Source organism: Coffea arabica, chromosome 4e, assembly GCF_036785885.1.
Source record: "Coffea arabica cultivar ET-39 chromosome 4e, Coffea Arabica ET-39 HiFi, whole genome shotgun sequence".
NCBI lineage: Eukaryota > Viridiplantae > Streptophyta > Magnoliopsida > Gentianales > Rubiaceae > Coffea > Coffea arabica.
The window spans coordinates 989103-1014909 of NC_092317.1; the positions used below are offsets into that span (position 1 = coordinate 989103).

At 38.3% G+C, this 25807-nt stretch overlaps 4 protein-coding genes across 6 annotated transcripts; 2 read left to right on the forward strand and 2 right to left on the reverse strand.

Moving 5' to 3' along the window:
• Nucleotides 1-3196: 3196 nt before the first annotated feature.
• Nucleotides 3197-10082, reverse strand: LOC113742464 (aldehyde dehydrogenase family 7 member B4). 3 transcript variants are annotated; one of them, XM_027270300.2, is made up of 16 exons: nucleotides 9942-10082; nucleotides 9696-9832; nucleotides 9095-9181; nucleotides 8739-8870; nucleotides 8366-8438; nucleotides 8063-8085; nucleotides 7909-7972; nucleotides 6962-7007; nucleotides 6471-6651; nucleotides 5505-5681; nucleotides 5223-5387; nucleotides 4513-4653; nucleotides 4293-4390; nucleotides 3852-4001; nucleotides 3600-3653; nucleotides 3197-3485 (listed from the first exon to the last, which is right to left on the reverse strand). In XM_027270300.2, coding segments are annotated over exons 2-16 (1527 nt in total). In that variant the 5' UTR covers nucleotides 9831-9832; nucleotides 9942-10082; the 3' UTR covers nucleotides 3197-3484. The 3 variants fall into 3 exon arrangements, with proteins under 3 accessions (XP_027126101.2, XP_071903031.1, XP_071903032.1); XM_072046930.1 differs by lacking the exons at nucleotides 7909-7972; nucleotides 8063-8085 and having other exon boundaries at nucleotides 3353-3485; XM_072046931.1 differs by lacking the exons at nucleotides 3197-3485; nucleotides 3600-3653 and having other exon boundaries at nucleotides 3943-4009.
• Nucleotides 10083-12937: 2855 nt separating this feature from the next.
• LOC113742980 (cation/calcium exchanger 3-like) lies at nucleotides 12938-15823 on the forward strand. The gene has a single exon (XM_027271025.2). The coding sequence runs from the start codon at nucleotides 13456-13458 to the stop codon at nucleotides 15415-15417; it is 1962 nt and encodes a 653-aa protein (XP_027126826.1). The 5' UTR covers nucleotides 12938-13455; the 3' UTR covers nucleotides 15418-15823.
• A 3456-nt stretch (nucleotides 15824-19279) lies between these two features.
• Nucleotides 19280-22177, forward strand: LOC113741363 (subtilisin-like protease SBT1.4). The gene has a single exon (XM_027268879.2). It carries the CDS (start codon nucleotides 19429-19431, stop codon nucleotides 21760-21762), a length of 2334 nt encoding a protein of 777 aa, XP_027124680.1. The 5' UTR covers nucleotides 19280-19428; the 3' UTR covers nucleotides 21763-22177.
• Nucleotides 22178-22650: 473 nt separating this feature from the next.
• On the reverse strand, nucleotides 22651-25522 carry LOC113741364 (RING-box protein 1a). Its single transcript, XM_027268880.2, has 5 exons — nucleotides 25287-25522; nucleotides 25076-25126; nucleotides 24929-24988; nucleotides 23184-23255; nucleotides 22651-23100 (listed from the first exon to the last, which is right to left on the reverse strand). Exons 1-5 carry the CDS (start codon nucleotides 25405-25407, stop codon nucleotides 23063-23065), a joined length of 342 nt encoding a protein of 113 aa, XP_027124681.1. The 5' UTR covers nucleotides 25408-25522; the 3' UTR covers nucleotides 22651-23062.
• Between the last annotated feature and the right edge of the window lie 285 nt (nucleotides 25523-25807).

Sequence of the window (25807 nt, forward strand, 5' to 3'; positions counted from 1 at the left end):
ATTTTCGCTTTTGTTTTGGGGTCGGATTATTTGGTTTTTGCGCAGTTGATATGATAGCGATTGATACGAAATGAGTTGGGATTGATGGATTCATTGATGGTGATATAAGTGGGTCGATGCATGTGTTCTTATCTTTCTTGATGGCTACCGTTCCCTTCAATTATTCAGGCATGGAAATTTGTCATCAGATGCTCCAGTAAGTATTACTGGAATTAGAGGAGCTAATGATGTTACGTCAACTCGATAATTTCTCGTCCAAATTCTTGGCGTAATCTTTTATAAGCTTCAATTGATTTTGGTTAAATTTTTGTTGCGTTTGCTTGCGTTGACAACGATCAAATGCTACTCTGATTCATTGCATTATCTTTTCATGCGTTGCCCTGATGCCCGGATCTTGGTAGTCCTACATTTTACATTTAAATTATTGTTAGCCTCCTCCTAGTGGTTAATGAAGGTTTACTACAAATGCGGTTACAACTCAGTAATTATCTTGGGTACTTCCTAATGACAGGAGAAAAGGCGTAGGAAAAAGGGTAAAATTGGAAATGCTTTTGACTGTGTCTTTGGCTGGCATATAGCTTGATGACTGGGGAGAAAGTGCATCTCCCCAAATCAGTAAGCAGGCTGATTCATTGCTTTTGTCAGTATAAATTTATGTATTCGAGCAGTGCCCTGACGGTGGAGCATATATACTACTAGTAGTAGTGAATATGCACAGCACAGCTTTGATTTAAGATGTGGCCTCTGGATTCCGGTGGGCTGGCGCCTTGTAGTTCTGTTTGGATTATAAATTATTTGAGATATTTTTACTGTAGTATTTTTTGTGATGTGATATATGTGAGATAAAAAGGTAATTGGGAAGATAAAAAGATGTGTTAGAAATTGTAATGATGATGTAAGCAAATAAATATTGACAAATAATCCTCTATCCAAACAAACCATAAATAGGCTCTCACAAGCATGGTACAAAGACTCGGCCGAGTCGTCATCGGAACGGGACTTTCCATTCCGATACCGGGACGAGATGACTCTGAGATAATGGATCACCAAAAACTCGGCCAAGACGTTTTCAAAACGGATAAAAATGACCGAATCGTCTCGAGTCAACTTAAATTTTTATTATTTTTACTATTTTTGTTTGTCATGTTTTTTCACAATTTTTAGAATATTAAATGTTTAAAAAATTTACGTGTCACTAAAATCGCGACCGATATGTCGAAACCGATGTGGAACGGATCGAACCACTACCGCGGCCTAGCTTTGAACCATGCTCACAAGTACAAGTGCCGTCATATTCATATCTACCGAGGTTCATGCTTTCTGATTTTACTGGGAGAACTAAGGCCATGCTTGGATTGCTTGTTTCCGTCGAAAAATATTGTCGTTTTTCGTGATCACATTTCCCTATCACCTTTTTCCCTCACATATATCAAATCGCTACAGTAATTTTTCCATGAAAAATGACGGAAAATGCAATCCAAACACAACCTAAGCCTGCCGTTTTATTTACTTACTGATGATTTGCAGAAAGAAAGAAAGTAGGCCTTTAGAAAGCTAACCTGATTCGTCCTCAGTCCTCATGATGCATGCATATCCAGGGCAATCGCCCAAAAAGAGAGCCAGAAAATCACGTAGATGCTCACGTGCTGTTTTGGACTGTTATTTTCTAAAGAAAAATTACTTTTTATCAGATAAGACAACACAAGAACTCTTGACGTCTGTTGGAGAATTTGACAATAACGAAAGAGTTTTTATCTCCTACTTTTTGGCTTTATTTAGAAGAGAACATCTTCTACTAAATAGTGCAACAATTAACCGCCAGGCCGTATGAAAATATCCGAAACTCAGAGAGGCTCTGTGTCTCAGGAGCACGATTAAAAATTTGGACTAAAGCATGCAAACGCACAAACATTTGTTCAAGCACATTAAATTCTTCACAACATTATGGAGAAGCAAATATATTTATTTATTTATTCTTTCTAAATAAAATAAATGGGACGCTTGAACAAATTTCTAAATCTTGGAGGCGACATAATGTCAATCAATGCATCCCTCGATCATGCAGATCCATCGATGGTGTCCGAAAACACACACAATCGCATTCCACAAACCCATACTGATGATCGATCAATCAGCTGTGTCCCTCCATGTCCGCAAAAAAAACACAAGGATGGATGGTATAACCACACATCATGGGACCTACGCTGTTGCTAACTTGTTATGCCCAGTAGTGGCACGGATCACAAATATCAGTTTTCTGGTCCCCATATACACATATATGTATAAATATTCTCTCTCTCTCTTTTTTTTTTTTTTAACCTCATCTCTTCCCTTGGGAGTTAGGACATCTCTCTCTTCAAAATCCTGCGGACAACAAACTCAATTATCCTCTCGTCTTTACTCCATTTCCCGGCTCGAGTATGGGTCCGAAAAGCTGGTGGAGACTAGAGTTCGTGGATAGGTGTGGAATTGTTCTTGTCGCGTCTCTCTGCTCAATAATGCAAGATAAATGATAGTAGTGTTTTTTTTTTTGGAAGAGGGGGGGGGGGGGGGGTTGTGTGTGTGTGCGCGTGTGAGAGTGGGTGGGGTGGATAGCAAAACAGACATGATCCACTGCTTGCTGGTGGTGTGTTTTATTGATCTTGAATTCTTGATCACTGACAACAACTTGTTTGTTCATGCATAGGACGACACCTAATAAAAAGGCTAATACTATTGGAGGTCCGATTCAATCCGACAGAGAAGCTTGGCAATTATTGACGAAGCTAGGCCATACTTTGGATGACCGAGCAACCACGTTAACTAGGCCATACTATTCAATTGCAGTTTCTTTGTTTTGGGGATCATTCGAATCTGCCATTGAAAGCTCAACCACGTTAACTAGCCAACTCTTTTGATGAGAAGCCGAGAGAAACCAAAAGTCACTTGATTTGGTTTTTCTTACCTAAGCTTTTTACTTGTGCCAATATCTATCTGGTTTTAAATGTTCATCGACGAGAGAATCTAAAGTATTGGAGTATCTAAATATTTTAATTCGGTCAACAAATTTTGTTACTTCAGGTTTCTCATTTCTTCGTTCAACCAAGAAAAATAATAAGCTTTCCCTTGCACCAACTGCTCCCTCCGTTGGGTCCAAGCCGTCCACCTAAGATCCCCCACAAATTCCGAAAGCAGATTGAATATCACTCTTGACGAATACCAAAAGCAGGAGAAAAGAAATCAATAATATTCTCCAGCTTATAACATAGTTTGAGATTTTGCCAGATGGTTCTTTTCTTCCAATGGCTTGGGATACGGACCCGCATAGAAGGTGGGGAAAGGGGCAAAATAAAGGGCGACACCATACATAATATTGCCCCCTCCTACTAATTGAAATCAGAGGAACTAAGACATCAAGGATTTTAATTATTCATAACGTTCGATCGCGCCTGATACTACAGTCGCCTTTTGAGTGGGGGCCCCGAGCTGCGCCGAGGTTGTCAATTCTACAAGAAAAGCAGAGGATAAAAAAAAATATCCGCACTATAGTCAGAGGAAGACTAGGGTGCTTCTACAAGTGAGGCAAGAAAAATCTCAGTCAAAAGAGGAACCACACTTACCAACCGAAGTTGATTCCCTGAGCCAGTGGCAATTCGCTCCCATAATTGATTGTGCTGCAGGAAAATGACATTAGCCCAGATGAGGTTTTGGTTCAAAAGGCCTTTGAACCTCCTACACTACATGCGACACTTGCAAACATATCTAAGTTGTGAAACCCCAGCAGCCAACCATGGGAAAGAAGAAAACAAACTTCTTGTTCCTTGATGTAAATTTAATACACTGAATTCATCCAAGAGGATAATAATGTTTACCAGGTTGAGCGTCTCATATACTGTTTCCAAGAATCACTTCCAGCCTCTCGCCCTCCCCCTGTAGCTTTTTCACCACCAAATGCACCACCAATTTCAGCACCATTTGTTGGTATATTAACATTCACAATCCCACAATCACTTCCTGCAGGTCTGCATCACTTACCATGTGAATTCCAGCAAACAAAGTAAGAGAAGCGAGAATAGTAGTAACAATCTAGAAAAAGATGCTAGGTTTACAATGTATTCCATTTGGGTAAATTGAAAATCAACACAAAAAGGTTATATGGGAAAGGGGGAAAAATCATAGTATGTGTCTTACGAAGCTCAAAAGAAAATATTTTGAGTACCAAAGCTGGCTGATGCATGCAGCAAGTCATACAAGTCCAAAATCATTGAGCAAAACCATATGTAAACTGAGCGTAGTACAAGTGAACCACTAACCCAATCCATCTGAATATAACCTCAGGCCTGCGGGAGAAAATGGAACTGCTTAGTCCTTGAGGTACTGAGTTGTTTATTTCTATAGCTTCCTTCAGCGTCTGCAAAGCGATGGTAGTTAAGAATAAAAATCACTTGGATCATACATAATGCCTAGTTGTCAGGTAGGATTAAGGAAAACTAGGAATTGCATAGATTCTGATTAATCTCTGATAAAAGCCACCTGAAATTTCATAACATAGAGAACAGGAGCAAATAGTTCCTCCTTTACTACATCAGCATCAGGAGAAATTTCAACTATAGTGGGCTGCACAAAGTTTCCTTCAGATTCTATTACTGAACCACCAGTCAGGATCTTTCCTCCCTGCAAAGATTAGTTTATAAATCAAGCTTTGCCATGTTAAAAGCATTACCAGAAGAAAGCACCAAACTGATGTCATCTGCATCTTCCTTGCCACAACCAAACAACACCTCCCCCCCCCCCCCCCAACCAAAAAAAAAACGGGATAAGGAACCACAGAGAGATAATGCAGAAAAGCAGAACAGTCTCATGCACATATATTGTCTGCTGTTTAACCTACCAACTATTAAACCAACAGTCTCATGCACAGTTAGCTTGGAAATACTTACAAGATGCATCAAGGACGTAATATGTGTTAGAACCACATGCTTAAACTATACCTTCAGTGAGCAAAGTGACTCTCTTTTCATTATATTTCCAGAATTTCAAGGACATTAGAACAATTCAACTTAATTTTTCCAAGTTTTTTAAGAAATGCTTGCTAAAACATATTTAATTCCTTATTGCTCATTGAGCAGATGCAACATAGATGCTCAAAGAGGTTTTCCACGGGGAAAACAAAAATTAATGAAGAAGCACCTAGACAAAGCAGATTGAAAAGAGTTACTATAATTATTTCAGAAATTGCATACCTGAGATTTGATATTCTGAATTCCCTTCTCAAAGTTCTCCTTCAAAGTGCGAGTATGAAGTGGCCCAAGAAGTGTGCCTTTCTCTAATGGATCCCCTATTTTAACTTGTTTGTACACATCAAGAAGTCGGCCAAGTACTTTGGCATATAAGCTCTCATGAAGAAGCTACATCAAGGAAGGAAACTAACTGATTTTGCTTGAATTAAGAAAGTCATGGAAATTCAAGTTTTAGGCGGGTAGAATCTTGACCACTTAAAATAAACACAACAAATTGTATAATACCAGTCTACGGCATGTAGTACAGCGCTGGCCAGCTGTACCAACAGCAGCAAAAAGAACCGAGCGAACAGCAAGTTCGATGTCAGCATCATCCATAACGATTATAGCATTATTTCCACTTAGTTCAAGCAAGCATTTACCAAACCTCTGATTCACTGTCTGTTGAACCATTAGACCCACCTATTGCAGGCATGAAAGAACAAAAAAAAGTAAGTTCTCCTTTCAACAATTTGAAAATTGGCCAAACAAAACAGATAAATAGACTAAAACCATGGCATCAAGATATGTTACAAAGTATGCATGAAACAGTCACTTATGGTGCTTGGGACTCACATTGTCAGGTTTAGGAAGAACACACATACTGTCTCATAAGGGCTCATACGTTAACATGGAACTGATTAACTAGAGTAGGTAAACTCACAAAAAGAAATTTAGTAAAACATGACTCATAGTTAAAGATACACAAAACACCAAGACTTAAGTGTGAAGAAACACATCTTCAGTACAATCACCCATAAACTTTGTCACTGGGAATAAAATAGTTTCATACACCATCAGTTACAAAACAAGTGATTGATGGAGTTTCACTAAGGCAACATATTGTGCTGCTCATAAGATTATGAAACCAAAGCAGAGGATGCTAATACCTTTCAGATTAATGAAAATGGATTTTCTTTACGTGATGTTGATCTATAAATATACAGCCGACACAGGAACAGACCATATATAAAGGGGTATAAAAGATAACAAATAAATTCCAAGAATTTCAGCAATAAATCGAACCGTTCCATCTATGATCTTCAAACTCCAAGCTAGCAAATTTCTTGTTGGACTCATTTAAGAACTAAAACTTAGCAACAACGAGTAGAACCAAAATACAGACAGAAGGGGATAACTGTAAAACAGTATAGGTACAATGTAAGTAGGGTTAAGGCAAAATCCTTCATAAAGAGATATTTTAGTAAGTACCTTTGAACTCCCTGTAAATGAAACCAAAGGAATACGTGCATCTTTAGCTATGGCCTGCCCAATTTCAGCACCGCCGCAAAAGGTGGTGAAAATTGCACCTGGTAAATTGTTTTTCTCCAACACCCCAGCAACTATTTTGGTCATGGCTATGGTGACCAAGGGGGTAGTTGGAGCACCTTTCCTGTTATCACAACATAGAAAGAATGATTCCAGCAGGGTTTTGCACAACCCCGCCGCCGGGGGGGGGGGGTGAAGAAAAAAGGGAACAACAACCAATACATCAGGCACAATCACAAACATGATATAAAGAGTAAAGATTCAAATGCACAAACAAGGAATATGAATCTCTTTATAAATGAAGATAACATCAAATCAATAAAGTGAAACTCCATAATGGAGCAGAGAGCTCTGAGATTTTCTGTTCATGTAATTCAGCCATGGTCTGACAGAATGAATTACTCTATAAAATAAGTAACCATTATAAGACTCACCAGACAACACAGTTGCCACAAACCAGAGCTATGCACGCATTCCATCCTACATAAGTAAAGCACAAGTTATAGCAGAAATAACTGAAAACAATTTTCATACAAAAAAATTTGCACAAATAATTTGCTCATTCAAATCAACATAAATAAAGATATTAAAAGTCCACCAACAAAAAGCGACTTTATAAACACAACATGCCTAAGCGAAAGATAGAATCATAGAACTCCTAAATATCAGGAGGTGGGGCATCTTTTAGTTTGTGTCTGTCATATAAATTGTATGTCGCTTAGTATAGCATTTTCCTTAAATAATGACATCCCAGGGGGGAAATTAAAAAAAATGAGGTTCTCTTGATAATTTGAGATATGGAGAAACAGCATAAATTCCAATGAAGGCAAATTTTCTAAAAATTGGAACAGGCACCAGCAGATTTCCACATCACATGTCAGAAATGAGTTCCAAACAAGTACTGCATATAAACCAAATTTGGAAGATGAATCACATAGGAAGCAAACAGTTCCACATGCATGAGAAAAAGGCATGGTCCAAGTGTCATTAGTAGACATAGTTGCAAAACCTGCTACAACTTATGGAGTAAGAGTAGCTAGAGTACTCGACAGGAAAGTTGGGAGTATAATTTGTTAATCAATAAGGCAGCACGCTTGCAGTAAATGAGATTATTGACACGGTTTCTTGCCAAATTCAAAAGGCAGTGGAATATAATAAGCACATGTACTCAAGCCTGAATATGTACAATTAACAATGTATATTCTCAAATTAAAATTGAAAACAGCCACATGAAGCAGCAAATAACAGCACTGCCATAAGTAGATTGAGAAAGTCTTCAGAAAAGGGAAAAAATCCAACTCATAATAATTACCTTTATCAAAAAGAAAAAACCCAAGATAAAGAAGTAGTCGTATAAGTTAAGGTGGCAACAACTTCTCACCTAGAACAGCACAAGGGAAGTTAAAAGCAGTAATAACGGCAACTATTCCGAGAGGGTTCCACGTCTGTGCACATCATTATTGTGAACAAGAGTATGATATTGATAGAGAAAATATGTAGTTTCTCCAAATATCTGAGAACCAAAATCAGCGCACCTCAAACATCATATGATTTGGACCTGTTAAAATGTAGCCATAGTCATGTAGGGTAAGACTTTCTGGTGGTGAATGAGGAACTAAGTAACTGTATATTGTCTATAATGCAAATTCAAAGGTTAAAAACTACCAAAAGCTCCAGTAAGTTAACAAGAATAGCAAGATGATAACATTCAAAGATTTTGCAAGTACTCAAGATACAATCCAAAAAATGTTAAAAATTTTGGGCAGAAACCCCAAAAAACTCAGGGTATATCTCCTATAAAATTTGCAATAGTGGAGGGCTACGATTGATGGACTCACGTTCTGAAGGAATAATTGATCCATTTAGCTGCCGACTCAATCCAACAGCAAAGTCACACATATCGATGATCTCCTGCAGTAATCTGAAGTTAGAGAATGTAGAAGCACTACTCCACTTCCCACCCAAAATCTAAGCTGGCAGAGACAATAAATGTCACTAATTCATTTAACTATAAGTACTGGGAGCACTACAAAAGCAAAAGGTAGCAGTCATAAACCTCCCAAAGACTTCACTCCCCACTCAGAATGTCTTATTTTCATTCGAGTTGGCACCGAGCATAAATATGCTTAACTCACAGCTCAAATGTAAAAGATAAAACGTACTTCATGAATTTTTAAAATAAACAACAATATACATGAGGAGAAGACACACTTGAACTTCCCCTATTCCTTCAGCAAGTATTTTCCCCATTTCAAGTGATACAAGCCGACCAAGTTGCTGGAGTTTTGCTCTTAATGCATCACCAATCTGCCTAACAATATCACCTCTCTTTGGAGCTGGAACCTGAAACAAAAGCAAAATCAGAAGGGAAATTAGCTCAATCATTTTGCAGTTTGTGCAAGGATTAGTGCATTTCTCTGCCAAATAATTTTTAACAGTTTCCAAGATTCGCGACATCTGTGAAGACGAATCCGCCCGACTTTTTTCTACCAACTTATGAAACAGAATCTATCAAGGCAAAAGTCCAGCTAGATAACTTGACTGACAGCTGTAAGTGATGGACCCACCTGCATCCATAACTTAGCAGCCTCATAACATGCTTGCATGCCATCTTCGTAATCTTGTAGTGATGCCTCGAGGACTTCTGCAATGGTCTTGGGGGAAAGGAGAGGGGGGGGGGGGGGCAAACGATAAAGGAACCATAAGTACTTCCCAATGAGTTTGAATAAGAAAAGAGCAGAAAAGGCTCAACCAATTAACAGCTTTTATGGAGGGGAAGAATAGTCATAATGGTAATTCATGAAGAGACTCTAAAGTTCTAATCTCGAGCTTGTCATATTGAACATAATAATCAAATATACAAAATGAAAGATGCCATTTTGCAACTTGTACAAAAATCTAATTTTTCGGGTAAGTAAAAAATCTACTTTTTGAGTCCAAAACAAAAAACGTAAGGGATAAAGAATTTATGGTTGTTCCTAATCAAATTCTTCTGCAAATTTTAACTGCCAGAGAAAGGGGAAAAACAAAAAGAAAAAAAGAAAATTTTCCAGCAAGCGTGAAAGGAAGCATGTTGAAAGCCCAGTTAACCAAGAAATCGAACGGTTTTTGGGAGTGGTACAGAATCAGATAGCATTGAAAAGGAAAAGCATAGAGGAAAAGAGAGACCTGATTGCTGGCGGGATTTACGGAGGAAACAAGAGCGCCATTTCCCTTCCACTGGCCGTTGATATAACAGCCAGGAGTACGAGGGCCGATGCCGATCACCTTCAAGAACTCGTACTCTTTCTTCCCAAAACTCATCGCTGCCATTCAGCAATTTGTTTAGGAACTAGCAGTATGATTACTTTGTTCACAATTACATGTATCAATAATTGAGAAAGAATTTGAGAGAGTGAAAGACAACCCACTTACGTGAACGATTTAGAGAATACGGTTGGAGAAAAGATTGAGACTTTGGATGATCAGATGACAAAATCTTTGAGCGGGTTGGGATTATGTAATCCGGCCTTAGCACATAGTAGGAGAGCTAAGCATGAGCTGTATACTGCTACTAGCTTTCTTTGTTTATTTATTCACACTGAATAGCAGAAAACGATGCGTGGCAGTGAATTGTGGTTTCCCAAAAAAGTGCCCATATTTTCTTGTCCTATCATTTTTTTTACATATTTAGACTCCAATTGACACCAATACCAATCTTTTTCTCCCACACTACTTAAATTCCTTGGTTTTTGGATAGACGATTACTTTCACACCGACTACATTACGTCTAATTTTTATTCTAATATTTTTTTTTTCAAGAATAATACTTCAAGTTTGTTAAGCTTTTTTTTTTTTTTTTTAAAAACACTTTATATTTTGTTACTAACCACTAGTCAATCTGAATAGTAATACGAATAGTGGTGGAGATAGACAAGAAGAGTATCAGGTGACGACAACCTATTTATGCAATTTTGAGACGGAACGTTTCCGGGCCTGGTCCAAACACAGAGCGCCCATCTGCGGACTGTCGCCTCATACAGCTTTTCTTCCTTATCCTGATTTTTGCATAATCCAATTTGGCTTCCTTGCCATGAAGATCCGGAGAGCAATCAAAGCTCAACCGTCAAATTTGTTTTACAAGTTTTTTTTCGAGGGTGCCGATTCAATGCTGCACACCCCAAATTGTACCTTAAAACAGAAATAGCCAACTTAAAAGCCAATTATAAAAGGTCCCTTCTCATTTTGTTGCTTTTCTTTGTTTGGATCAAAAACAAATTTTCCAGTGTCTTATCACCACATTGCAGTTGCACATGAAAATATAACATGATGACAAGCTCTAACTGGTTGGTTGCTGAATCATACGCAGGCGTGGCCGTATAAACTTCACATGGTCACAATCGATCATCATGTTTTTTCTTCTTTTTTTTTTTTTTTGGTCTACTAATGTATCTCTACGAGACAAGTCATAAAAAATGTAGCAAATTGTGCCTAAGGGTTTTTTCACGAATTACTTGTTTATAGTAAAAAAATGTTTTGAGGTGTTGCGATTTTTTCTAGTTACGATTTTCAATACTTTATTTACAAGTTACAATCAAACAATGATACCTTTTATTTTTAAGATAGAATCAACCAATAATACTTATTCCACATTTTAAACAAACTTATTTCAAAAAATCTTTTCTGTAAGTCAAGATTACAACTAACTCGTAGATAAAGTAGTCATGATTGCTAACATATTATTCATCTAAGCTCACACATTTTTAGGGTTCATATACATATTTACTATCACATTTTCTTATAAACTTACTCGTGGATGGGATGGTAGGATAACAATAATAGAAAGAGAAATTTGTGAATTATAACTCCTTTCATTCCAAAATGTTTATCATGCTTTTCATTTTGAAATATCTCAAAACGTTTGTCATGTAGTAAAAATTAGAACCATTTTTAGTCTCCATTCCTAATATTGTCCGTTCCTTTATTTATACTTCTCTTATATTCAAATTCAAAATTTGAATTTTGAACGATAAATTCAAAAAAAAAAAATACAAACATCAAGATCAAAACACACTATTTTTAAAAGTTGGATTCTTGTCAAAACACATTTTCTAAATAGTTGGATTCACATAATGGGACGGAGGAGGAAGCAGTAGATTTAGAAAGATGTGTATTCTTTTATTCTCCTTTATTTCTCTTTTTTGATAAACTCCCAAATTAGGTCGTGGACCTCGTGGTTACTCGTTAGAGAAATTAGAAAGGGATAATTTCAGAAACTTCTCTTGAGGTTTTTGACAATTGTAATTATCTTCTTTCTAGTTTAAAAAATTACACCGACCTCCCATGTTATTAGGATTTCCGTAACAATATAGATCCAGCATGCTAAATTTATCCCTAAAAATCCTAAATACTCATTTGTTATTTAGAAAGAGGGATAAACTCACTCATGAATTTCTTCCACACAGTAACTATTATAAACGGCATAACCATCATTCTAACGAACTCAATAAGCCATTTCAATTTAATTCACATATTCTCACAATTTTGATAGCCCACTTTTGTCACTCCAAAGCTTTTCATGTAAATCAACTATGACAATTAAAGTTTATAGTCAACCTAATCTTTAGCCTCAAAGTTTTTTTTGCCTAAATTTAACATTTAAATTGACTATGTCACTATCAAAATTCAATCCAAATGGTTGCAACCTTGTTAATATTTAAATAATCTAACTCACCAAGAACACCATCGCAGAGTAACCAAAAGCAACACGAGAAACCACATCCCATGTCTCTGGATAAATTTGATTGTAGTTTTATATCCTAAAATTATTTTTTGCACAATTGGCATAATAGCGTAACGCTTCTTAGTCCACATTTCTTTTTTTCGATATCACTCGTATTTTCTTGTCTGTACTCTGTGTCACCGCCATCCTTTTCATCTTTTAGTTTGATAACAAATATGCTTTGGCAACTTGTCATTTGGCAATTTCAATAAGACAATACTTACAAAAAAAAGGAAAACAAAAGAGAAAGAGAATCTATTTTCATAATAATGATGATTCGGGATATATTTGATGGTTGTGTAGATAGCGGCTATGAAAAAATAGTGAATTATGAGATGTAGAGGAAAAAAGGTAGGAAAAAGAATAAGAGAGAAATGATAAGAGTTTGTTTTACGTGGCAACCGTTGCTTAAGAAAGAAAGACTAGTTGTAGTTGTATGATCTTTTTGGTTTGTAAGAATTATTTATAAATGAAGAATATTATAGTCATTTTATTGCATGAAAGGAAGGTTAATGTAATTATTCAAACTTGAAGGGGGATGGGTGAAATTATCAGAAACCCAGGGGAGGTTTCTAAAATTATCCCAACTAGAAAAGTGCGTAATGTACAATAGGACGACAGTGAGTGAGTTCGAGGAGATTAATTTAATTGCCATCAAATTTCATTTTCCTCGGTTTCGAACTTTGAAGTAGTATGTTTAAGTTAGTTGGACCTTTGGAGGGGAAAAAAGAAAAAAGAAAAAAGAAGAAGGAAACAATAACAAAGAGACGACAGACTACGGAGAAAGAGCCGTAGCTCTGCATCTGCAATCGAAACATCGCAGAAGCCCTCATCAGCTCAACAAATTCCAAAACTTGCATTCCACCTTTGATAAGCGAATTTTTCCTAATTCCGTGTCATAAACCCTAAACTTTTCTTCTAGGTATCTTCAATCAAATCACTGGGTTTCAATCGGTAAGACTCTCGTCTTCCCTAAAAATTCATTTCCATCTTTTTCTTACTTTCAATCAACTTTGATATCCAATTATATACTTGGATGTGCTGTCCTCCAGGGTTTATTTTCTTTACTTTTTCTTTTTCATGAATTGAACCCTAGTCGGAATTTGAATTTTTTATCTGGGTTTCGATTTTTCCTTTCGTGTAAAGCTTGAGTTGTAAATATCGAAAATGAGGCAATTGATCGGAAATTACAGTAGAAAGAGGCCGAGGAATCGAGGCATTTTTAATGGGTTTTGTGTCCTTGTCCTAATTTTCTTCTTCTACAACCGGGAAGATATTATTAGAAACCCTTTTCTCAGAAATTCTTCGTCCTTTTTGGGCTACAATGTTCAGTGGACCTCAACGAGTGGATACCATATATACACAGGGAAAATTCATCGGCGAATGGTGGAACTGAGTATCAATTCTTCCATCTCCGTTAATGGTTCTGATCCTAATAGTTTGTCTGATAAACACCCTGAATTTTGTTCTGGTCTGATTGAGCACGTGGGCTATAAAAGTAGCTGTGAGTTCTTGAAAGCACACCCCGAATGCTCGTCTGGTGGGTTCTTTGATTACATCAAGTTCTATTACTGTAGTTGCAGTGGAAGTTCGTGGGCTTTTCTAGTTTTTGGTGTTTGGCTTGTTGCATTGTTCTATCTTTTGGGTAATACAGCAGCTGATTACTTTTGTTGCTCTTTGGAGAAGCTTGCGGGCTTACTGAAGCTGTCCCCTTCAGTTGCTGGAGTTGCTCTACTTCCGCTTGGAAATGGTGCTCCTGATGTCTTTGCGAGTATTGCTGCATTTGTGGGGTCTGACGCTGGAGAAGTGGGACTAAATAGTGTGCTTGGTGGTGCTGTGTTTGTCACTTGCATCGTTGCTGGTGCTGTTTCTTTATGTGTTGCTGAGCAGGATGTTCAGATTGATCGAAACTGCTTTATTAGGGATGTTACCTTTTTCATCGTGGCTCTGTTATCACTACTGGCCATCTTGGTTTCTGGTAAAGTGGGGGTTGGAGGTGCTATTGCATTTCTGATGATATATGTGGTTTATGCTTTTGTTGTTGCTGCTAATGAGATTTTGAGGAAAGAGGTGGAGAGGTTAAAATTGGATGCTGTCACACCGCTGCTTCCAGTAAGAGGAAGTATATTTTCTCAAGGAACCCAAGAAGATGAGTCCATTTACAACCCTTTACTTGATTTCGAGACTGGAAGTGATGGAATTCAATCACGTAGTACCTTACCCCAGTGGATGTGGGCTTCCAATGTAGCAATATATTCTAACCAGTCACTGAAGGTGCTTGATGAGGATAGGCCTGTGTGGGGATGGAATGATGAGGGCATAGAGATTGAATACTCTTCGTTCTCCTGCTCTAAGCTATGCTCCATTCTGGAGTTGCCTTTGACTGTGCCAAGACGACTAACAATACCTGCAGTTGAGGAGGAAAGGTGGTCGAAGTTCTATGCAGTTGGCAATGCTTCATTGGCTCCAATTCTTCTGGCATGTCTTTGGAATTCAGCAGACACTGCAAGTGGTCAAAGTGGGAAAGTTGCATATTTCCTTGGTGTTTCTTCTGGCTGTGTTCTTGGTATTCTTGCCTGCAAGTATACAAGGTCAGAACATCCACCGCGGAAATTTTTACTTCCATGGGTTTTAGGGGGTTTTTTGATGAGTATTGTTTGGTTTTATATGATTGCAAACGAGCTGGTTGCTCTTTTGGTAGGATTAGGTGTTGTCCTGGGAGTTAACCCTTCATTACTTGGGTTAACAGTATTGGCATGGGGTAATTCTATGGGTGATTTGGTGTCAAATGTTGCATTGGCAATAAATGGAGGGGATGGTGTACAGATTGCCATGTCTGGATGTTACGCAGGTCCAATGTTCAACACACTTATCGGCTTGGGGTTCTCAATGTTGCTAGGAGCTTGGTCAGAGAAACCCGGTTTATTCATAGTTCCAATGGACAGGAGTTTGTATTGCACGCTGGGGTTCCTTATATCAGGACTCTTATGGGCACTGGTTGTTCTACCTAGGAATGACATGCACCCGAGCAGGATGCTTGGAACAGGCCTTATTACCATATATTTGATATTTCTATCGGTGAGGGTCTGCAGTGCTATGGGAATGTTTTCATTGGGTGGATTAAGTTGACATTCTTGTTGCCTGTAGAACTGAGAAGATATATTTGGCTATTACTTTACGCTGAAGCTGAGATTTTCAGGATGGTGAAGTCCTTGTAAACTTGTTGCATCTAGTCGCTCCCAGACTTTTTTCTTGTGGTGGGTAGTTAGGATTAGCAGCTCCGCTATGGTCTCTGATAGAATGCGCTGTATTTGTTTTTGACTGCAGCTAACACGGACACAAGCACATTGAATTCCCACACTGTAGGCTAGCTTGGTAGATTGCCTTTCATTGTAGGTTGTTAATGGTCACATGGTCATTGAATTCCCTGAATTTGTTAATGGTCACATGGTCATTGAATATTTCCATTCTCTATTGGTGTACATCTGTTAATAAGCAGGACAAGTGGTGTTATAAACAATAGCATTTGAACCTATTGATACAGTACTCTTATTATGTTGTGGGGATGATAGCTTAGTTCGAGCCTTGTCGATCTATGTGAGCTGATACAGTGGTGAGATGATCACCATCATACTTTCTTGGGAGTCAAAATAAACCAACAAAAATGGGTTGTGGGAAGGCACCATTCGGTTGGTTTTGTATTAGTATGAATTCTGGATTTCTCTATGCTCTGAAGACCAAATATTTGTAAGCAATTTACATTTTTTTTGAACGACCCACACACAACTATAATTCACAAATTGTAGTCCACTTTTCAATTGAAAAATATGATTATCTTTTAATTTCTCTAAAACATTCTTATTTAATGTAGGTTGTTATTAATATAAATTACTTTACTTAATATAGATTATTATCCTATCCCATTTAATACGTTTAGATTTAATGTGAAATAATGTAAAATGAGGATTGATTCTTTCTTGACCATCATGTCAAGTTTCCATGAATAATTAATATAAAGTTATACTCTATTTAATGTAAAGGTATTTTAGAAAAATATCAATCTAAATTTATTTTTTCAACAAATTTAACTATTTTTTCTTAAACTATATGAAAGAAAAATTATAACTATCAAAATGGGACAGGGGGAGTATTAAGAATTATGACATTAATAATGCTTGATAATGGAGTTAGTATGGGGGGCCCCCTTAAGTTGGATCCAAGGTGTCTTGACTCCGATGTAGTTTAAGTTGATATCAACTGTCGTTAAATGGTGTAACATTTTTTAAAAGTTTTATAATTCTATATAAATTTTTTATGCATCTTAATAACAGAGTTGTGATATTTTATTACTGTTCATATACGTTTCATATATAATAATTATATTATTATTGTTAAATTTTACAAGTAATTCACGTAAAATTATACCTTGTTAAAAAAATTTTACAACATTTAAAACAACAATTGTTACCGGCAACCGTTTGTGCTCTTTGTTCTTGATGCGATACGAGTGACGACGAGTTGAAGTCTGCTCTCCACTCCGCTCCGGTGGAAGGAATTAAAAAAAGAAAACAGTAGTAGGTGAGGCAAGGCGAAATGGAGACATGAGATCAGAGGCGTGGATGTGCATTGACTTTGTAAACCGAGAAGCGTGGACGGTTTGGTTTTTTTTTTTTTTTTTTTAAAAAAACTTTTTTGGTTATTTGGAAATCATTGGAATACGCTCAACTACTCTACCATTTCCTCGTGTTATTTTGATAGTCATTTTTTTTTCACCTGCCCCAAATTATAATCCACTTTTCAGTTAAAAAATATAGTTATCTTTTAATTTTTCTAAAATAATCTTATTCAATGCAGGTTGTCATTAGTATAAATTACCTTATTTAATATATATTATTGTTGAATATAACCTACCCTATTTAATGTAAAATGAGAATTGATTTTTTCTTGACCATCAATTCAAATTTTCATAAACCATCAATTCAAGTTTTCATAAATAATTAATATAAAGTTATACTTTATTTAATGTAAGGGTATTTTAGAAAAATAACAACATAAATTTATTTTTCTAATAAAATTAACGATTTTTTTTTAAACTGTGTGAAAAAATCTAAAACTATCACAATGGGACAGAGGGAGTATTATTTGTGTTTTTATATCTAAAATAAAGTTATACGCTGGTACTATGGAAAATTATTTGCAGAATTATTTTTATTTGATACTTGTTGGAAAAGCTAGGAATGAGAAATGTTGGATGAATAATGCGTATGATAGCGTGTAAGGTTTACAAGCAGAAATTGTCCGTTGTCGTTTTCTTTTGCAATCATTTTCTTTTTCACAATTGCTATTAAAGATGCACAAGATTGCAACCATAACCATCTTCCTAGAGAGAGAGAGAGAGAGAGAGAGATTTGGCATCCAGTACGCCATCAATGGCCTTATTTGGCAAATGAGTTTTTTTTATACTTAATTAAAATTTTATTGTAATTTATTATAAAAGTTATAGAAAAAAATTTTAAAATATGTAAATTTTTAGATATTTTGAAATGTATAATTTAAAATTTTTTAGAAATTTTTTGAGATTATTGTAGTAAAAGTTATTAAAAAATTTAGAATTAATCTTTCCTACACTGACAGTGTACATATTGTCAGCGTTGGATGAATGATAACTATGTAAAATTTGAATTTGAAATTCAACTTTTTCACACATATCATGAACCAAATGTTGATAGTTTATATACTGTCAGTGTATATAAAACTTACTCAAAAACTTTTAATAGATAAATTTGACAAAAAACTTACTTGCCAAACAGGATATTTTCCCATTCTTTTGGTGTCACTTTCTGCTGCAAGCTGGACTTTTATTTGTTATAGAGAAAGACAAGCAGTAATAATCGAGAGTGCTTTGGACTGGAGATTATTTCAAATAATTTTTTTAAAAAATATATTATCATTTTTTAATATAATATATATGTAATGAAAAGATAATTAAAAATATAAAATATAGTTGATTAATATATATTTATAATGTAAGTAAATAATTTTTTACGAATAGAATAGTGGGTTTTCCAAATAATTCCTCATGATTGGCCCTGGAAGATAAGTAGCCGGCCGCACGCCCTTCCACCCCAATTATATGCCAATCGCGCACCTTACCCAATCCCGGAAACACATTACTGCAGCCCAAGCCATGCCTTGTTTGGAAGTTTACAAATGAAACCAGAAGAAAAAGAAGAAGAAATAGAAAAGAAAAGCAGAGAAAATCTATTGTCGCAATTTTTCCAGAAACCAAGGAGAGGGGAGGGGGATAAAGAAGCCAGAAGGGAATTGTTTCTTTTAAGTTTCTCTTTAATTTTTTTCCTGCTTGGAATTAACACATACATATATATATATATATATATATATATTCAATTCATCCACTTTTTTTTTGCTCTTACACCTTGATTCTTCTCAATTTGGATAACAAAAACTTTCCAATTCACCAAATCTCTAAATCCGGAGGAAAGTTAGGTTTAGATGGTGATGAAGGAGAAAATGCACAGAGGAATCTTAGATTTAAAATCTCCAATTTATATATATATATATATATGTGTATATATATATATATATATATATATATATATAAACCTCTAAACCAAGGAGTACTACAAATGGAGTTTGCAATGCAACTCCTACCCATTTCAATATGATAGCCATCCCTATTTGCATAGGAGTGTACTAAGCTATGATAGTAATTGACTAAAAGTTTCTTCTCCTTTTTTTTGTGTGTGTGTGTTTGTGACCGTTTGTGAAACGGATTTTCCCAATAGTTGGCGGTCACAAATTGGATTTAAGAAACATTTGCAAAATTTTTGGTACTTGGTTCTTCAATCATAACTCTCAAAATGCCAAAAACATGCCACCTTGCTTCGACCCCGATCTCTTCTTTCCTATGGTGTAGCATTTCTATTAAGAATTTTTGAAATGGAAAAGAAAATATATTAAAGTTACTGCACTTTAGTACCACGGTAACCTGTAACAGCACCGGCCAATCACTAGGATGCCTCGCCTGCTCCCCCGACAGTGCACCAAGCCTATATAGGAAGGAATAGGACATTAGAAATATCTTCATCGTCATCCGCATCACCTACCATTTGGGCTCCAATGGCTTCTCTGTCTTCCGTACTCCTCATCCTCTCCCTCTTTTACATCCCTGCTCTAATCATCGCTGCCTCATCCGACGGTCGGGAAACCTACATCGTCCATGTTGCCAAGGCCCAAAAGCCCTCCGTTTTCCCCACCCACCACCACTGGTACTCTTCCATCCTCCGCTCTCTCTCCCCCCTTTCCGCTCACCATCCCCCTACCAAGCTCATCTACACCTATGACCACGCTGTTCACGGCTATTCTGCCCGCCTCTCCTCCTCCCAGGCTGCAGAGCTCCGCCGTCGCCGCGGCGTCCTCTCCGTTGTCCCCGACAGCGTCCGCCAACTCCACACCACCCGCACCCCTCACTTCCTCGGCCTAGACGACTTCTTCGGCATCTGGCCCAATTCTGACTACGCCGAGGACGTCATCGTAGCTGTCCTCGACACGGGCATCTGGCCCGAACATCCTAGCTTCTCTGATGAAGGCCTTCCTCCTGTTCCTTCAAGCTGGAAAGGTGTATGTGAGACGGGCCCGGATTTTCCCCCAGCTTCGTGTAACAAAAAAATTATAGGCGCTAGAGCTTATTACAAAGGATACGAGGCCTATTTGGGAATGTCCTTGCAAGAAGCAGGAGAATCCAAGTCCCCTAGAGATTCAGAAGGTCATGGAACGCATACCGCATCCACCGCAGCTGGATCGGTGGTGAAGAACGCCAGCCTCTATGAATACGCTCGAGGCGAGGCCAGAGGAATGGCGATTAAGGCCAGGGTTGCCGCCTACAAGATCTGTTGGACCGCAGGATGTTTCGATTCAGATATATTAGCAGCCATGGATCAAGCCATTGACGATGGAGTTCACGTCATCTCCCTTTCTGTTGGCGCCAATGGCTACGCTCCCCAGTATGATCATGATTCCATTGCAATTGGTGCGTTTGGCGCTGCGAAGTACGGGATCGTGACCTCTTGCTCCGCGGGAAATTCTGGTCCAGGTCCCTACACTGCCGTGAATATCGCGCCGTGGATTCTTACAGTCGGTGCTTCCACCATCGATCGGGAGTTCCCTGCGGATGTTGTTCTAGGCGACGGAAGCATATACGGCGGCGTGTCGGTGTATGCCGGCGAGCCTCTGGGGGATACTCAGCTTCCGCTGGTTTATGCAGGGGATTGCGGAAGCAGGTACTGTTATGAAGGCAGGCTTGATTCTTCCAAAGTCAAGGGGAAGATTGTGATATGCGACCGCGGTGGTGGAAATGCCAGAGTGGCCAAAGGAAGCGCAGTCAAATTAGCCGGTGGCGGCGGGATGATACTGGCAAACCTTGCAGATTCCGGGGAAGAGCTCATCTCGGATTCGCATCTAATTCCGGCTACGAATGTGGGGCAAACGGCCGGCGACAAAATTAAGAGCTACCTCAGGTCTGAACCCTCGCCGACGGCTACCATTGTTTTTAGAGGAACGGTTATCGGGAGCTCACCGTCGGCGCCGCGTGTGGCGGCATTCTCGAGCCGCGGTCCGAATCATTTGACGCCGGAGATTCTAAAGCCAGATGTGATTGCGCCCGGGGTGAATATCCTAGCTGGTTGGACCGGGTTGGCTGGCCCATCCCAGTTGGACATTGACCCGAGAAGGGTGGAGTTCAATATTGCATCGGGGACCTCCATGTCGTGCCCTCATGTGAGTGGATTAGCGGCACTGCTTCGTAAAGCCCATCCAAAGTGGACTCCGGCGGCTATTAAATCGGCTCTAATGACCACTGCTTACAACGTGGACAACATCGGAGAGAGCATTAAGGACCTTGCCACCGGGGAAGAGTCGAACCCGTTTGTTCACGGGTCGGGACACGTGGATCCCAACAGGGCGCTCAATCCTGGTTTGGTTTACGACCTGGGAACCAGTGATTACGTGGCATTTTTATGTGCCGTCGGGTACAGTCCGGGGAGGATAGCAGTGTTTGTGAGGGATGGGCCTGTTCCGGTGGATTGCGGTGCCCAGGGGATGGGTACCCCGGGAGACTTGAATTATCCATCGTTCTCGGTGGTCTTCAGTCCCGGCAACAGCGTGGTTAAGTATACGAGGGTAGTTAAGAATGTGGGGAGCAATGCAGAGGCCGTGTATGAGGTGAAAGTAAATGCTCCTCCGTCTGTGGAGGTGACTGTTTCACCGAGTCAGCTGGTATTCAGCCAAGGGAACGATACGTTGTCGTATGAGGTCTCATTTACGACTGCAAGTGGCATCCTTGTTGGTGCCCTTAAGCCTGCGTTTGGGTCACTAGAGTGGAGCGATGGGGAGCACCTTGTGAGAAGCCCAATTGCAGTTGTTTGGCGTCTGTCTCCATCTGCGGAATCCATGTGAGGTTTCAAATTGGGGGAAAAGAAAGGAATACCGGTAAATCGCTCAGCCGCTGTGCAATGAGGAGGTTGTTTTAGCTTTTGTAAATAGTTAGCTGTAAGGATCAATCGTGAAGAACAAATAGCTTTGCCCACGAACGCTTTTTAACCGGGAAGCGAGAGGAGTTGATAGAACAAACGCTGCTCAATGGTAGAGCTTGGTTGTTTCAGAGTATGTCCGTCCGACAAGAATTTGCTGTGCTAGAAAGTTCATTCATACCTCCCACCCATGTTTGGAACTGGGAGGGCCTGATGCCTGAATTCCCTCGCAGCGTCCATGTATGTATTTATTATTACTACCAGTTAAATTGGAATGCTACATGTTACACCCCCTGATAAAGGAAGCGCATTAGTTTCCGTACGCTTCTCCTTTTCTGAGAGTTCTTGTTGCATTTTCTTTTCTTCCGCATGGCCCTATCAGTTCTATCTTGCATTACTAGGATATGGTTAGGTTGGGCCATACGATCGATCGGGATGCAGGAGAGGGTGCAGATCAAGCAGAGATAAGAGTAACATTCTGAGTCACGAATGTGCAGAATATGGCATGATGGATGAGGACTCTTTAGGAGATGAAATTCCAGCGGCATCAAAAGATCCAGGAGGCAAACAGTAACCTATTCATTTCTCTAAGTCACTCAAAACCCTGGTCTACCACGTAATGAAGAACCTAGAACTGTCCTTAACAACAAAGGATCGAACGGAAAAGGCGAAACAAAACTATTCTCACACAGCCATAATCATCAATCCCTTCCATTTACTTTTCCATTAATCATTAATCTGAACCCATATGAAATATAATGCAAGACCGCAACGTGCCAACCAAAGTAAACAATAACCGCTAAACTACCACAAATAATTGCAACAGCTGGACTTTTCCAGTAATATGGTGCTAAGTACAAGTTACAGGCAGACAATTTTTTAAACGCAAGTCATAATTGTAGTGAGATGAAGAGTTGTCCCAGTGGAAAATCGGCCTTAGCTAATGCTTAAGGTTAGACGCTCCAATGCGACTTCTTCAACCTGTTACAATACCCATAAGATATTCTTACATGAATTCTTTTAAACATAAAGAGAGCTTCAGAACCTATTTGTGCATTCCAAAACTCGCAAGGCTCAATTTAAAAGGTCAAAAAAGGATGAATCACAGCATTCTTTAACAAAGCCTTTAAGTTTCCAAAACTTTGCAGATTTTGCTGTTTTTTCAGTTCCCTTGGATGAGTATTACAATCAGATAATTCCTTTCCACCATTGCCTCACTGTACCTTCTAGTGACCATACTTCTGAAACTCCCACTCGCTATTGTCTGCAACAGAGACCAAACTTTCAAGTTATATATTTGACCTGCTTGTAAAGGATATCAAACAAAGACTGAGCTAAAAGCAATACCGAGGGGGCAAACTTGACGGGTTTTGAGCCAACGGCTGATGCAGTGGAAATGAAAAGCATGATTACATACGCCTACAAAACATAATCAAGAACATGATTAAGATACCAGAATTGTAACAAACAGAACTGATACAACTATTATTAACTTTATCTGCAAAGCTCTTACAAATACACACATGCATTAAGAAAAGAAGAAAAAGAAAAAAAAGACCAGACTATGCAATATGCAAACTCACTTGTTAGATAAAACTAATACAAAAAGAGAGTTCTAATTTGGGGAGTAGCAAATAAGACCATTTATGTGGCACAAGCAATATGCTGCACTGTGTCAATTATTCACTTGCATATTAGGAAAGCAAGGTATGGAGAGCTTATATATTCTTCCATTCCCAAGTGACCCCAGCCCAAACAATCAGTTACAGGAAAGTATTATGCAAGAAACCTTAATTATCAATTTAATTCCAAGTTACCCAAAAAAAGAGTCAGTTTGCACAACTACACGAGATGCGGAAATTAGATTTTATAAGGTTTTCACCGTCATCAAAAAGTTTGAAACATCATAGACTATTTGTACAATATAGTTATTCTCAGCCTCTTAGTCATCTTAAACTAGAAAAGGCTAGCTGATTCTATATGTGCTAAAGAAGGAAGCATAAAAGAAAAGATAGCAAACCAAACAAAGAGGGAAAGTGAGTAGAAAAGTTGAAACATCAAATTATCAAAGGTGCCTCAGGTTTTTTTCTCTACCAAAGGTTTCATGAAAAATCAACACAAAGAAGAGCAAGAATTTGCTTCCCTAAAGAGGAGATAAAAGATTATTTCCAAAACCCATGTTTGAAAACTTGGAAGAATGAAAGATAATAAACACTTCAGAGATCCAACCTCATCTTCCATGAAGTTTTCTGGAACCTAAGGATGTCAATCAAGAAGAGCCAACGATGAAATAGATATCACATAGAATCTCCGAAAAAAAAAGATAGACAGAAAAAGAACTTAAATAGAAAAGAGTTCAATTTTTACATAGGGTTGAGAGAGAGAAAGAGAGAGAGAGAGTCAAAATTAATACCCATGGACTACATTAAAGTGCAGCAGGCTGGCTAATTCTTCAATTAAGCAGATAGTTTTAGCCATGAGTATCAGTATTAGCAGGTTTACCAATATGAAGTAAGTTCAGGCCTTAATAGTAGCAGATTTAGAGCTATTATCTAGGAATCAAAGTTTCTCTGGCAAACTGCAGTTTGCTATTGAACGTTCAACATGGGGAGGTTATTTCCACAAACTAAATTTCACCTAATTATACTCCCGTCACCGGATCTCCCTTAGGCCCTATCAATTGCACATAACAGAGATCAATTTTTTTTTTTAATATTACATTTTTCTTGATTAAATTGCGTGAAATCAGCTTCAAGATTTGTAGATGTACATCTCATCCTTTTTCCTCTTCATCTTCAGATTCCTCCCCAACATTAGGATTCTTTAATGAAATTCTCTAAAGCTGAAAAAGCAATTACGTATATGAATTCCAGTCAGAAGTACATCATCATCCACAGCAGCAAATGTAAACAATCAAGATTTGTTGAAAAACGGTCTACAGCTAAAACAAACATGTTACGTAAACTATATCACCCATACATTTGCAGCTAAAGAAGCTATGCATCAAAATCACATGAGAAACCTCTAAATTCGAAATATCAACAAACATCTTTGGCTAATGCTTGTGTTAGGGATTAGATTCCGACACATACCCCACGCAACAGTGCACTCCTCACTTGTGGCGCTAGCTTGATTGGCCTGACACTCGATACCTGCAATCGAATTTTTGTTATTTATAAATCTTCACATAAATTCATCTTCAGCTCACGAATACTGAGAAATGCTTCACGGGAACTCACATAGATCCATGATATGATTCCTGCAGATGGCACAGTTGTCCACAACAATATCTGCACAAATAAACCCAAGATTCCAGACCAAAATTACATAATCATAAAAATGAAAAAACTAAGCAAAGACCTTCTGAATTTAGAGAACAACTACTAGACCAGCATAAGATGATTAGTCTTAATGTACAAACAGAGAAATTAAAAGGGAAGGACTACTTACCCCAAGCCCAAAGGGCAACAGCATTCCACTTCTTGATCTCGAAGCGCTTAGGCTTTTTTGAAGCAGCTGGAGCCGATGAAGATCCTTCGCCGGCGGGAACCATAATCACGTCGGTGTCCATTGCCAGGGACGATTAATCGTGATTTTCTAGGGCTTTTGGGTATAGTTCTGCGGAATATTACAAAACCTCTCTTCTATAATTAATAATAACGTCAAACTCAAATTAATTAATCATGTTAGCACTACTGACTTATCTTAACCACGGGATAAGGTAGTACAAGTTGGGCATGTATTTGGGCCGCACCTACAGCACTTTTGAAGGAGTAAAGAGCCCATGGAATTCTATCCAGGCTGGATATTATTTGTCAAGCCTTTAGAGACAGTGACCGAACATGGGAACTTCTGACCCACTTCTGCAGGTTTTTTTGGTGATGGGCCTCATGTCAACTCTGGAAGTCCCTCTTTGTGATGGTCCAAATTAGAACTGCCTGTGGTGTGGATTTAGCCGCTAGTGGTTGGGC

Excerpts from the sequence above, each read along its gene's own strand:
- LOC113742464 (XM_027270300.2), bottom strand. The coding sequence starts at position 9,830 with ATGAGTTTTGGGAAGAAAGAGTACGAGTTCTTGAAGGTGATCGGCATC. Across the intron at positions 8,086-8,365 it reads ATCAATTATTCCTTCAGAAC|GTCCAAATCATATGATGTTT; the intron begins GTGAGTCCATCA and ends ACATTTTAACAG. Across the intron at positions 4,654-5,222 it reads TTCAGAATATCAAATCTCAG|GGAGGAAAGATCCTGACTGG; the intron begins GTATGCAATTTC and ends TAATCTTTGCAG.
- LOC113742980 (XM_027271025.2), top strand. The coding sequence starts at position 13,456 with ATGAGGCAATTGATCGGAAATTACAGTAGAAAGAGGCCGAGGAATCGA.
- LOC113741363 (XM_027268879.2), top strand. The coding sequence starts at position 19,429 with ATGGCTTCTCTGTCTTCCGTACTCCTCATCCTCTCCCTCTTTTACATC.
- LOC113741364 (XM_027268880.2), bottom strand. The coding sequence starts at position 25,407 with ATGGACACCGACGTGATTATGGTTCCCGCCGGCGAAGGATCTTCATCG. Across the intron at positions 24,989-25,075 it reads GAATCATATCATGGATCTAT|GTATCGAGTGTCAGGCCAAT; the intron begins GTGAGTTCCCGT and ends ATTCGATTGCAG. Across the intron at positions 23,256-24,928 it reads GGAGTGCACTGTTGCGTGGG|GCGTATGTAATCATGCTTTT; the intron begins GTATGTGTCGGA and ends TATGTTTTGTAG.